The 14,484-nt window shown below is 36.4% G+C and overlaps 1 protein-coding gene and 1 long non-coding RNA gene across 6 annotated transcripts; both read left to right on the forward strand.

Annotated features, from left to right (window-relative positions):
• Positions 1 to 875: 875 nt before the first annotated feature.
• Positions 876 to 5,096, forward strand: LOC137825494 (acetyltransferase At1g77540). The gene is made up of 2 exons (XM_068631164.1): positions 876 to 1,188; positions 4,870 to 5,096. Exons 1-2 carry the CDS (start codon positions 916 to 918, stop codon positions 4,939 to 4,941), a joined length of 345 nt encoding a protein of 114 aa, XP_068487265.1. The 5' UTR covers positions 876 to 915; the 3' UTR covers positions 4,942 to 5,096.
• Positions 5,097 to 6,772: 1,676 nt separating this feature from the next.
• Positions 6,773 to 12,737, forward strand: LOC137826400 (uncharacterized). Of its 5 annotated transcripts, none has more exons than XR_016515245.1 (4): positions 6,773 to 7,430; positions 7,530 to 7,729; positions 7,861 to 8,554; positions 11,045 to 12,737. It is a non-coding gene; the product is annotated as an uncharacterized LOC137826400 (long non-coding RNA). The 5 variants fall into 5 exon arrangements; XR_016515244.1 differs by lacking the exon at positions 11,045 to 12,737 and adding an exon at positions 9,509 to 11,000; XR_016515243.1 differs by lacking the exon at positions 11,045 to 12,737 and having other exon boundaries at positions 6,776 to 7,430; positions 7,861 to 8,230; positions 8,432 to 8,838.
• Positions 12,738 to 14,484: the final 1,747 nt, after the last annotated feature.

Below are 14,484 nucleotides of genomic sequence, written 5' to 3' on the forward strand. Positions count from 1 at the left end.
TACACATACCTGAGCCCTAGCCACGTAATGGCTGAGCTAACCTACTTGCTGCAGGCGCCGATGTTCGATCTCCGAAACTGAGCTCTACGCGCTCTGATCCATTACAATCACAATAATATTAATATTATTAATAATATTAATAATAACAAATAAAACAGAAATACTAATAATAATTACAATAATAATAATAATAATTATTAGATTAGTAATATAAATAACAATATTAATAGTGATTATAATATTGATATTAATAATAATAATATTAATAAAACTAATAACAATTATAATAATTATAATAACATTAATATTAAAAATAAAAATAAAAATAAAAATAATAATAATAATAATTACAGCAATAATAATAGTATTAATAATAATTAAAATACTTACATTTATCGGACAATTTTCTTTAATTATATATATAAAAAATTAAAAATAATAACTTAAACTTCTCTGATTTTTCTATTGTTTTTAATTAATTTATTTATTTTATATATTTTATTTTTGAAAATTAAAAATGTATATTTCATATACGATTTTAGAGATATATATGAAATATAAGAGTTTCAAATTTTTTAATTTAACAAAATATAATATTTTAATATTGAAAATGTATATTTTATATACGATTTTATATTAAAATATATACTAGTTTTTGTATTTTTTGAAATCGTAAATGATTGGAGATTTTCTTTTGAATAAATCATATTCAATATGATTTATCCATTTTCGATTTTTTTTCCTATTTAAAGAAATTGCTTTTAAAATTGTACTATATATTGGAAAAATAAATAAATCAGATGAATCGCAATTTGTGGAAAGATTTTATATTACATTGAGGAAAAACACATTTAAACCCAATTTTGTAACGAATAACACATACTATAGTGAGGGGAGGGGGTACGGAGTGTGGAAATGGCGACGAGCAGCAAAGGAGAGGGTGAGGGTGAGGGCGGGAAGAGTAACAACATCGTATGGAACGAAGCTTTGCAGAGGTTCGAGACGGAGGACAAGGAGGCGTTTTTGGAGTACGTGTTGAGAGAGAAGGGGAAGGTCATGGATTTGGTCCACACCTTTGTGCCCCCTTCCAAGAGAGGTCTTGGCTTGGCCTCCCATCTCTGCGTCGCTGCCTTTCACCATGCCCAATCCCACTCCTTCTCCGTCATCCCCACCTGTTCCTATATCTCTGTAAGGACCTAACTTTTGCTTCTTCTTTCGTTTTGTTTCCTTTGTATGCTTGTTTTCATGAGTTCATTGGTATGGCATGAGAGGGTTGTAAGGGACAGGTTTTGGGCATTTTGTAAGAGGTTTATTTGTAGATTGAATCTCAATCATGAGGGTGAGCTTTTTTGGTGTAACTAGGAGGTGTCTCAATGTTCTTGCTTCGCACTTAACTAATTTCCTCTTGTTGGGTTGGTTCATTTTAGAGTAATTTGTTGCCTCCAACTGCATTTCATTCCAAGTCGGAAATCAAACCGCGGTCCTTGGTTAAAGGACAAAGTGTCAAACCACATGTAACACAAACTGAATCTGGGTGAGCTTTGACACAAGGTAAGGCTGTGCCTTGGTGATCGGTTGGTCATGGGTTTGAATTCAGACACAGTCTCTTTGCATAAGGGGAAGGTAGGTTGTGTGCAAGTACCTTCTTCTTTACATCTTCAAATTGAGGAGTCTTTGATGCTGTGATATGTTAGTTTATAAATTGAGGAGTCTTCTATACATATGCAAGCCCTTCACTTTAGTATGTAATCTTGCCCCGCAGAGGAAATTCTTGTCTACCTGGGAAAGAAAATATAGGTTCATTGTTGTCCTTTGCTTTATCAACATTCCATCATCGAAACTGTATTCTCCAATTATCCTTGATCGTTTTCTTGATTCTCAACTTGAATTGCACGGTTGAGGAATTCTAGCACCAAATTGTTGTCTTTGTATGGACTTAGACAGCGTGAATTGGTTGTAGTTTGTAAAATTTATGTGCAAATAGAAGCAATCTCAATTATTGGCGTCATTGACCTCAAAGCACTTTGCTTTGTAGTAAGGTTTTAAAATTGTCCCTGACTGATTTTGGGCACATTTAGGGAGCTAAGCATCATAAACTCAACTTTACCTCCAGTATAAAGAAAAGAACTAGTGCTACTGAATTTGGTTGTTTTGAAGTATTCATATCAGAAGCTACACTACACCTATGGATACTTTATAACACCTGATAGTTGGTTAGCTGGTAATTATAGAACTGCAAGACAAAGTATAGCTTGCCACAGATTAAAGGCATGTCCATAAATTTAATGGAAAGCTTAGTTTGTATTCTGTCCTTTCTTGATCGAAGTATTAGCTTCCTTTAAAGTCCCTCAACTCCTTAATGTTATTTGTGAATCTTATAGGGCAATATCAACAGCCGCTGAACTTGTTTGATTGCGTTTAAGAAAGTATTGATTTACTGTATTGGATAATTTAAGGTTAATACTACTATTATACTTAGTTTGAAATAGAAACTTGATAACCCGTATAATCTGACGTACAAGGATATGTAACTTACTTGGCTTAACTATAAAGTATAGTTGTCTCTAATGTTTGATTCTCCACAGTTTTTGTGCTGAGTCATTGGGCACAATATTTTTGTTGAACATTGATTTACTGAAATATGATTGCCTTCCTGTACTAGGTTTTCTTGTAGCACATATTGTTTGCCCTTAATAGGTTGTCTTGTAAAAGTCGTCTACACCTAAGAATACAAAATCATTTGAAGGTCCTGCTTGTTGAAGACTATCTTGGCATGTCTAATGAAGGTTGTCTTGTCTTAGCTAGAGCATCTAACGTCTTTTACACCCGTTTAGTGGAGAATCGTATTGTATACCCAGTTGTCTCTATTGTTATGTAAGTGTAATGTATTACGTCTTGTGTTAAGCGTGAAAGACATGTCCCACGTGCCACAATTTCTATTAAGTGATATATGGCGTGATTTATGGCGAGCTAGTTATTAATGCATTGTATAAACAAATACCTGGTGTAAATCATTACGTTGGTTGTTGTTGTTACTTGAGTTGTAAATGAGTGAGCTTTCACTATATTGGTCTATAGACGCTCTACTGAAGAAGTATGGGGTGGTGCACATAGTTTCTACACCATACCATCCCCAGACCAATGGATAAAAATCTCTTTCAGAGAAATAAAGAGATTTTGGAGAAACTGGTGAAGCCTAGCAAAATTGGAGTCATCGTCTAAATGACGCTCTTTGGGCGTTTAAGACTGGCTAACAAAGCACCTATTGGGATGTCTCCCTTTAGAGTTGTCTTTGGTAAGGTGACAGTTGTCTTTGGTAAGGCATGTCACCTGCCTGTAGATATTGAACACAAGGCATACTGGGTTGTCAAAGCTGGTAACTTGGATAATGACCAAGCAAGAGAACAGAGAAAGCTTCAGCTACAAGAATTGGATGAGATCCGTCTAAAGGTCTATGAAAACTAAGTTTTATAAAGAAAATACTAAGCAGTGTCATGATCATTTCATTATTGGGAAAGAGTTTGCTATAGGTCAGAAAGTCTTAATTTTAATTCTAGACTGAAACTCATGCCCATAAACTCCCCTCAAGTGCAAATCCCTTTCATATTGGTTATACTCTCCCTTGAGCAGAAACATTTTTCATCCAATCTACATTGGCACTCCTCCGAGTCGGTCAACAAGACCAACAACTTTGATACCACTTGTTGGATTATTTTGAAGGTAGAGTCCAGGGAGATATGTGACATTAAGTCATAAGCAAACTCATATAAGGAATCATAACACCACCTTTAACCCCAAACCTTAAACCAATAGGTTTGTGCATCTTTTCTCCTTATATCTTGCTCTTTTTGCATATTTTTACCCAATGTGGGATTCCAACCACACTTGACTCTGAAAATATCTTTTAAAGGTTGTGTTTGGTGAAGACTATCTTGGCATCGTCTGATGAAAGTCATCTTGTCTCAATCAAAGTGTCTAACGTCATGTACCCTCCTTTGGTGGAGGGTCGTCTTGTATACCCAACTGTGTCTACTATTATGTAGAGTGTCTAATGTTTTCATGTCTTACGTTAAGCGTGAAACACTTGTTCCACGTGTAACAATTTTTGTTGAATGGTACAGGGTGTGATTCATAGGAAGTTTGGTTATTACTGGGTTGTATAAATAGGAACTTGATGTAAGACATGACATTGGTTGTTGTTATTATGTAAGTTGTAGTGAAAAAGCATTAACTATTTTGAGAGAGTAACAATTGAGTTGTAATACCTGTTAAGTTCTTTTTGTAACTCAAGTGAAGAAGAAAAACTTATCCTTAGTGAAGATTGTCCGTGGACGTAAATTGAAGTTCGTTAACACCCTAAACGAACTACCTGAAATTCTTGTATTTTGATTCTTTTCCTTCTTGTTCCTTTATTTCTGTTCTCATTCTTTGTAATATTAGTGTGATTGATGTTTTTATACATTCCGGTGTAGTTGTTCCGTAAAATTACCACAACAATTTTGATTACTATTCCGTCCATGAATTAATTTTGTTTTCAGTGATTACTTTCAGGTAGTAATCACATTTATTTAAAAATGGTTGCCATAATTCCACATTTATTTAGCAAGCAATGAACTTATATGTGTAGGTTTAAGTTATGAGCTTAAAAATATAATCATATTTTTTCTCATACCTATTTGCCAGAATTGTGACTTCTTTACTTTTGTCTATGCTAGAGCACCGTTGACTCATACTACAGTACTTAAAATGTGGCAGATCCAGTTTTACGTTCTGGTCTCAAATTTTTTGCACTTAGCACTTATCCATCTTGTGCTTTGATGGCGTGTGTTCTTTATGTTTTGGTCTTGTAACAATTACTACTGTTGGCAGGATACATTTCTTCCTCGGAACCCATCTTGGAATTCTGTTGTGTACTCAAAAGGAGGAAAATCTAATATCTGAAATTGCCAATCTCCTAGCCTTGGTTCTTCTCAGAAACTGTTTGTATCATAATATTATCTGGTAAATTATTCTTAATTGGCTCTGTTGCTAAATAATTGTGTTTAGCCTCCAACACTGTTTTATGCTGCTAATAAATAACCTCCCTTTATAAAAAAGACTTGTGATTGTTGATTGCCTCAGGGCATTCTCTTTATCACCAATGTGAGTAAAAAAAAATTATATTACTGAACTATTTATATGAATGGACCTAAATTCAAGGAGACTCATTCAACATGCATCCGTTTTATCCATATATATATTAGGGATAAGGAATTCTATGTGCAGTACATCCAATTTAATTAGCACGAACTAGCAAATTACATTATCACATATTTAAATGTTTTTTTAAGAGAAATAAATACTAGTCCAACGAGCTAGTTAACTTTTCCATTCATGATACAATGACAGTCTAGTTTTTGTATTGAGTTTTTGTTGCTGTTATTCTATTATGTCTTTAAAATACATTGATTTTGATACATTAATTTTTTTTAATATATTTTGAAGACAAATATCACGAAAAATCAACGATGACACATATATGCTGCACCTTCATTTTGAAGCATTTTGTTATGTCTTGCGGTTTTCATGCTACCCATTATCGTTTTAACCAAATGTTTTAAAACTTGGTGGAGTGTTCGATTCGATAAGGATACTAATATCACTATTTAAACTAACTCACGAGAAAGAAACGGTATTTTGATTTCAATCTTTTCGTAACTTATTCAATAATCTTGTTCTGGTTGTGTCCGATTATACATTTAGAGAGACTAAGACATAACTCCTTATTTATTATTACTCATATTTGTTTAAGTGCAAATGAGTGTAAGCTGATTGTACCTAACTTCTAATTAAATCTAATTATATTTTATGGGTTGTATTGGGTTATTGAGTTGAATTTTTATTGCATTAATAAAGAATTTATGAGTTTTAAAGATGATGAATTCGATTATATGATACGAATACTATTTGTCAAATAATTTAATGTTTTATCATATAAAATATTACGAGTGTTGATACTCGTACACTAGATTTTGCAAACACCACTTCCACAACTTGAGGTGACAATTTTTTTATATATTATCCTTTAAGTGAGAGTTGAGTTTTTCTATTTCTTTTTCTTAAATACAATATGGGAGCAAAGTTGGTCAAAACATGAGGACGAGAACCTTGTCCAAAACGCGGGAGTGGAGTGAGAGGTTTTTTGATAGGCTCTTTCTACGGCTACACTAAGATAATTGATACTAGGGTAACATCAAAATTCTCCTCCTCTCATTACTGTTAAAAAATGACCTAAATAGAAGTTGTATGGGCCAAACTGGCCTTACATTGTTCCCCTAAACTTTCTAATAACACCTAATTAATTACATAATGTAGTCTTTCATCCATTTGGGCTTAACAATCTGACGTTTGGGCCTATTATTGTTGGGCCCTGTTGTATCAGTACCATCCGCGGGTTCCAACACTTTATCCTCAAAGTGAGTAGTTGGATTGATTTGGGCTGAAGAGTCATTATCGGATTGGGCTTGCGGATGTGTTGGGTGTGAAGGGTGAACATTGGATTGGCCCATTTGTGGATTGTTTTGGAACGTTATAGCATTGTTAGGAGTGAAGTCTTGGTTTTGGGAATCTAAAATGTGGTCATTACGTGGCCTTGTGTGAGTGGTTGGAATGGGTGGTTGGGGCAGAGAGTTAGGTGAGTCACTTAATGGTGGGTTTAAAAGTTCTGCAGGGTTAGGTGGGGCTATTAAATGCTGGTTGGAAAGTGTTGAGTCACATGGTGCAGAGTTAGGTGGAGGCATTAATTGCTCTTCTGAAGGGGTTTCAAAGTCAGGTGAGTGAAGTGGTTGGACATTTGAAATGCTTTTGAGGTTAGGCGTGGGGTTATTCAAAGAGTTTGGCGAGTCTCTATCCGCATGAGAGAGTGAATTAATATCTGTGGCTACATGGGTTCCTTTGAAAGCACGGAGGAGGGATACATGAAATACCGGGTGTACTCGCGAGGTGGTTGGTAAACAGAGTTCGTAGGCCACAGCGCCGATGCGGTGGCGCACTTGATTAAGCCCCGAGTAACGAGGGGCGAGCTTCGAACATGTACGAAGCTCCACCGATTGTTGGCGGTGAGGTTGAAGACGTACCCATACCCAGTCATCGGGGTTAAAAGAGCGTTCAGATCAGTGGCGGTTGGCCTGGTCGCACATTCGTTGACAGGCCTGATGAAGGTTTTGTTTGAGGGCGTGGAGAACCAACGTGTGTTGGTGCAATAAATCAACAACGGTGGTGCCTGAGCGTGGACTGTGCAACAGATCTAGGGCGGTGGGAGGTTGTCTTCCGTACAGAGCATGGAACGGTGAGGTTCCAATGGCAGAGTGATAAGTCGTATTGTGACAAAGTTATGCTAGATGAAGATATTGGAACCAAGTGTGAGGATGTTCGCCTGCAAAGCATCGTAGGTAATCTTCCAAACTTCGATTAAGAGCTTCTGTCTGTCCATCAGTTTGCGGATGATAAGCAGAACTGAACTTTAATGTTGTGCCTTGTGCCTTGAATAGGTGTTTCCAGAACGTGCTGATAAATAGTGGATCTCGGTCTGAGACAATGGTTTTTGGCAGCCCATGCAGACGACAAATCTCAACCGAGAATCGCTTGGCAAGTTGTTGAGCATTGAACTGTTTGGGAAGTGCCACAAAGTGAGCATACTTCGTGAGGCGATCACATATGGCCCATATCACCGAGTGACCTATAGAGGCGGGTAAGTGTGTTATAAAATCCATTGATAAATCTTTCCACACTTGATCTGGTAATGGGAAGGGTTGGAGTAATCCATGGGGTTTTGTTGGCAAATACTTGTTACGCTGACATGTGGTGCATTGTTGAATGTAGTTCTTGACATCTCTAGTCCACCCCGGCCAGTAGAAGGCAACAGCAATGCGAGCAAGGGTGGGTTTAATACCGGAATGACCCGCTGTGGGCGATTCATGTAGTTCTAGGAGGATGCGGTTTCTGAAATTGTTGGTATCTAGAATAAACACTTGGTGCCGAAAGAAGAGCAGACCATGACGGACTGAGAAGATGTTGGGTCCTTGTGTATCTTTAGTGCAAGCGTCTACTAATCTTGTTCCTTCTATGGTGGAATAAAATTGCTGTAACTCTTCAAACAACAATGGTATTGGCGACGAGAGTGCAAGCAACATTGAAGGTGGATCTGTGTCTTGGCGTGAGAGAGCATCTACAACCACATTTTGCTTGCCAGGTCGGTATAGAATTTGGAAATCATATCCCTGTAACTTTGATGTCCATCTTTGTTGTTCTAGAGTTTGTATTGTTTGTGACTGAAGTGTATTTAAACTTTTTTGATCTGTGATTATTTTGAAGTGTTGCCCCAACAAGTACTGACGCCATTTTTTTACTGCTTCTGTGATTGCATACATTTCTCGGACATACACTGATGAAGCTTGGAGCCTTGGACACATTTTCTTGCTGAAGAAGGCTAGTGGGTTCCCCTTTTGGCTGAGTACAGCCTCCACGACTACTGCAGATGCGTCTATTTCCACAACAAAAGGCAAGGAAAAATATGGTAGGTGTAGTGTAGGAACTTGAGATATTTGTAATTTTAATTTTGTAAAGGCCTCCTGAGCTGAGACACTCCATGTAAACTTTTGATTATGCAACAAATCGGTGAGAGGAGCGGCGAGAGTGGCGTAGTGATAAACAAACTTCCTATAAAATCCTGTGAGGCTGAGAAAACCACGTAATTCCGTGAGTGAACGTGGTTGCGGCCAATTGTGTATGGCAATCACCTTTTCTGGATCAGGGGCTACTCCTTTAGCTGAAATGATATGGCCCAAATAATTTACTTGAGAAGTGGCAAAACTGCACTTAGATAACTTAGCAAAAAATTTCTTAGTATGCAAAACTTCTAAGATAATCTTTAAGTGCACAATATGTTCCTGCAAATTGGGACTATAAATCAAAATATCATTAAAGAAAACAATGACAAACCGCCGTAAATAAGGTCTGAGAAGGTCATTCATGGCTGCCTGAAAAGTGGAGGGTGCATTAGTCAATCCGAAAGGCATGACTAAAAATTCGTAATGTCCATCAATGGTTCTAAAAGCTGATTTATGAGTGTCTTGAGGAATAAGTCGAATTTGATGATACCCAGAGTATAAATCAATCTTAGTGAAAACTGTAGTTGAGCCTAGTTCATCGAGCAATTCATCGATGGTAGGGATGGGAAAGCGGTCATGGATGGTGGCTGCATTTAAGGCTCTGTAGTCCACACAAAAGCGCCAACTACCATTTTTTTTTTATGAGGAGGACGGGGGAAGAACGGGCTTGTGCTGGGTTTAATGATACCCTCTTGAAGCATCTCAGAGATGAGTTGGGTTATAATTTCCTTGTGGGAGTAGGGATAACGATATGGTTTAACATTAATGGGTGGGGTATGAGGCAAAAGGGGTATGTGGTGGTCATGTGGTCTAGGTGGTGGTAAACCTTTGGGTTTTTGAAAGATTGTTTTGTTTTGTAGGTCAGAGTCCAAGGTCACTGATGGAATCGGGTTGTTGTCTATTGAAAGTAGGTGAAGGGATGCAATGGAATGGGTGGATAGGTACTGGCAAAATTGGTGGTAAGTGGTTGAAGTTGGGGTAGATGGAGTGGCAGCTTGTAAGGTGATTTGTTTGTTCTGGTGAGTGAAAGCAATGCTGGGTACAGAGAAATATGCCTGAATAGGCCCTAGAGTGCGCAACCATTCAATACCAAAACTACATCTGCTCCTTCAATAGGTAATAGGTAAAAAGGAATGGTGAATGTAGAAGTTTGAAGAGAGATGTCCACTAAGGGGCATATCCCTTGGCATTGTATGAAGGCCCTGTTTCCTACCATCACTGACAATGGGGGGCTTGGTGTAATGGGTTTGGGGTCACGAAGTTTGTCCTCAATGAGTTTGGCTAGACCAATAGCTTGGGAAAAAGAATATGGGTTGAGGATGGAGAGTTCTCTGCGGATTTCAGGTTGGAGTCCTGAAATAAAGCAATTAAGTATAATATCAGGGGTGAGTCCAACTACGTAGTTACATAATTTCTCAAAACGGGATTGATAATCTGTTACCGTGGTGGTTTGCTGGAGTTTGAATAATTATGCTTGATGGTTAGTGTAGGTGGACGGGGGGTTGCTATTATATTGGGTGCTGCCAGGGGGTTGATTTGTGTTTCCATCGGTGTGTGTGGAGGGAATGTGATTCATGAGAAAAGTGAGGGTGGATTGAACCGAATCATTATGTGTCTCCATGGCTGCCTGGCAGGTGTGATTATCGTCCATCTGAACCTGAATACATGACAGACGTTCTTGAATGGATTGTAGAATTTCTTCTAGGTCTTTGGTTTGGGGTTTAGAAGGAGGCATTGGGAAGGTCAATGAAAGCACCAATTGATAGGCTCTTTCTACGGCTACACTAAGATAATTGATACTAGGGTAACATCAAAATTCTCCTCCTCTAATTACTGTTAAAAACTGACCTAAATAGAAGTTGTATGGGCCAAACTGGCCTTACATTGTTCCCCTAAACTTTCTAATAACACCTACATAATGTAGTCTTTCATCCATTTGGGCTTAACAATCTGACGTTTGGGCCTATTATTGTTGGGCCCTGTTGTATCATTTTTCCATCTTCAATGGACTAACAACAACATTGTAAGAGGAGAAGATGACGGGAAAACGTTGTGAAGACCGTTCGAACCTAAACCATTAGAGGAAATCATTCTCATAGTGCATATGGTGAAAACATATCAAATATATTATTAATTATGATGCTGGGAATAATGAATGTTCTTGGGTCTTTACATTTTCTATGAACTTCAGCCATTGGTTTCCAATGAGTGAAAATACATTTCTCCCCATGTTAATTCTTTCATTTCCTGTTAGACGCCTTCTATGTGTGCACATATCCATTAAAAGTTGGCATATTTTGTAATTTGTTTAATGGAATCAAGCAATGGTATATTGACATCTACTTTTCTGAAGGTCTCCAATTTCTTATTCTTTTGTACAACTCTTTGTGGAAAAGGAACATGAACATATGGATGTTCAACACTTGTAGATGGTTGAGCTCTTCTGCTAGAAGGGCTATAGAATTGAAGTTGTTCAAAGGTATGGAAATAACTCTCTTTGGGAATGGAAGAGAGGTTTCACGGTTTTATGGGATCGTCTAAAGCTCTATCAGACTATCTGATCATATGGTCTAGTGATACAATCCAATTAGACAAGGAGATAACCAAGGACACAACAAACACTTCACAATTAAATCAGTCATCTAAGCATTCAAGACAAGGCCCTATCAAACTTCAGAAGGACCTCAACAGAAGAAGAACTAGACATAAGTCAGACCAACAGATGTTCTTCCTTCTAGTCTTTTAACAAGACAAGTTTATGTAAAATAAATTGGGTTCACTTTAGGGGTGCCAAATAGAAGAATATTGGGCCTGTGCCAAACTCACCAAAAAAAACCTAGCTTCTAGAAACTATTTCCAAACCGCCCCTTAACCTAGTTTCTAAAAGATGTAGGCTAGCTTGGGAGGCACTCCACTTTGACCTACCTTCTAGAAGGTTTTTCACAAATGACACCCCTACCCCTCTATCTTGCTCTCCAAGACACTCTCTTCTATAAATAGAGTGTCTTACCTCATGTATTTCATACATTGAATTTTGAATAGAAAAGAAACTTTGTCAAAGTGTTTAGTGAGTTGAGTCTCCTAGAATTTGGGTCTTATCTTGAGTGTTTTACACTTCAAGTGGCGGCTCTTCACCACTAATCTTGGATTCTCCTCCCCTTCCAAGTGGCGTGACCAAACCTTCATCATCCTAAGCTTCTCTTTCCTTTAATCTTTTTTATTTTTCCATTCCTTTATGTTCTTGTGTTCATCTTTTTCTATTTGGTTTCCATCTTCTTTCTTTCCCTTATATGTTCTTTAATTTCGCACCTATTCATCATAAACACCATATAATTGTATTTTCTCTTTGCCCTCTAGAAGTGAACCTTCACACTTAACCACTTGATTAAGTTCATGTCCAGTGGGAATCTTTTTTGGGTTTTTCACCATATTCTGCTTAAAATCAAAAGTCATACACAAAGTGCAACCCATAAAAATGTGCAATTCTAAAATCAACTCACATAAGAGACATAGCTAGTTGCTTTAATAGAGACGTTAGGTGGTCTAGCTCGTTCTCCAATTTTGAGTGTTAAGCAACATAAGTGTTCTGTATTAATGGTCTCTCTACAACTAAAGTCTTATCAACAAAGCTCCTTCACTAGCAACGTCTATCATTTTCCTAAACATTGAAGTTAGAACTTTCATAAAAGTATTGGATAAGTTATTGCTCATGAATATGATCATATGGGAAGCTTGCAGAAAGTCTTTTGTATCTATCTCAGTACTCATATAGAATCTCTTTGTCCACCTTTCTGATGTCACATATAGCTTTTCTTATTAAGGTTACTCTAAACACATGGAATAATTTATCTAAGAACATTCTAATAAGATTCTCTCAACTAGTCACTGATCTTGGTGGCAGGTAGTATAACAAATCCTTTGTTGCATATTGCAACAGGAATGAAAATGCCTTACACTTGATGTGTTCTTATGGGACTTCAGTTGGCCTCATGGTGAAGTATAAAATATGAAATTCTTTAAGGTGCTTGTGATGGTTTCACTTACAAGACCATGAGACTTTGGAAGAAGGTGAATCAAACCTGATTTAAGTTCACAATACACATCTAACTCAGGATATTAAATACATAGAGTTTGGATGTTCGCATAAGGTGTTATAAGCTCTCTCAAAGTTCTTATAACCATGTTATTAGTGTCAGAATCGCAATCAAAAGAAATCGGGAATGAATTAAACGGTCTATTAAAAGTAAAAAGATTGCACAACTTAGACTTTCTAGCTAGCTTATGATATGTACGTTCACTGTAAGAAATTATTTATTTACATTCTGATTATTACATACGGATACAAATTCGTATGTAAATGGAGCGTTACATATGAATATTTACTTAGGGATTTAATTTACTATGTAAATACACATTACATACCGATTTTTTCGTATGTAAACCAAAAGTAATTACATACAAACATAATTCGTATGTAATTTTGGCGCCATAAAGCAGGAATAATTACATACAGATCATATCTGTATATACAACATTACATTTTTAATAAAAAAAAATAAAAATTGTTACATATGGATTCTATCCGTATATAATGTATTACATATTTAATTAAAAAAATGGAAATAGTTACATAAGAATTCTATCCATATATAAGGTATTATATATTTAACTAAAATAAATGAAATATTTACATAAGAATTATATTCTTATATAATGTGTTACATACAAATTTTAAAATAGCGAAAAGAGTTACATACAGATTATATCTGTATGTAAGGTTTTACATACAAAATTAAAAAAAAAATAAAGTGTTTCCTAAATCGTGGATAAGTGTCAAGGCTTTTTTAATAAATGGTAGTAATTTTATTATTTTAATATTTTATTTTTAAGAAACTACACCCTGAAAACTTTTCCTTAAAAAGTTTTACATGTAGAGATTGTCCTAAATGGAAATATATATATATATATATATATATTTATATATTGTGTAAAAAATAGGATAAATCGAAGAAAAGAAGTAGGTGCAAAATTGAAAAGAAAGAGAATATGGTTTTTATGGGCGGTTTAACAAAACATGTACCAATTACAAAAAGATAGGGTAAATGGAAGAAAAGAAGAAGAGTCGGCGATGGAGAAACAAACACACAGACCACCACAGAGGGAGGAGAAATGTCGTAATTTGGAGAATTGAAAGGGCATTTCGTCTGGTTATGCTCATCAAACAAGGTAAAGTTTAGGGGTTTTTAACGATTAGTTATTGATTTAGGGTTGGATTCTCTGCGTTCTCTGCTTTCTCCGCTGTGTGTTCGTAGCATGTCCTCACGACTATCCTCTAAAGACATGTTAGGGCTCTCTGATGTTTCTCTCAATTCTCTCCCCCATTAATTTCAATACATCTCAGACAACATCTTAAGGTTAATTTTGAGTTCTGTTTTATTTTATATTTAAGAAAATAGTTTTCCCTATTGTTAGTGTTAGTTATTTAGTTAATATAGTTTTCTATTAGTCCCTCTTTACGGTTCTGCTAACCTAATAGTTAGTTGCAGTCCATACTCTGTATATAAGCTCTTATTCTCGTCTTCCTAAAACATGAATAATAATATCATTCCTTTTTCATTCATGGTATTCTGAGCCTTTTTCTCTATCTCTCTCTCTCTCTTTCCTATCATGTCTTCTCCTTCATCTTCATCTTCTTCTTCTTCTTCTTCTTCTTCTTCTCTCTCTGACGAATGCATACCCATCCCTTCCGCTGTCCACCATTTTCACACTCCTATCTCTCTCAAGCTCACTGATGAAAACTTTGTAGTATGGAAACAACAGGTAAGTGCTACTCTAC

This window comes from Phaseolus vulgaris, chromosome 8 (assembly GCF_051622355.1).
Source record: "Phaseolus vulgaris cultivar YP4 chromosome 8, ASM5162235v1, whole genome shotgun sequence".
Classification (NCBI taxonomy): domain Eukaryota; kingdom Viridiplantae; phylum Streptophyta; class Magnoliopsida; order Fabales; family Fabaceae; genus Phaseolus; species Phaseolus vulgaris.

What these genes read in the sequence shown, in the direction of transcription:
- LOC137825494 (XM_068631164.1), top strand. Translation starts at nt 916, where the DNA reads ATGGCGACGAGCAGCAAAGGAGAGGGTGAGGGTGAGGGCGGGAAGAGT. An exon ending in CCACCTGTTCCTATATCTCT is followed by an intron (nt 1,189 to 4,869) that starts GTAAGGACCTAA and finishes TACTGTTGGCAG; the next exon opens with GATACATTTCTTCCTCGGAA.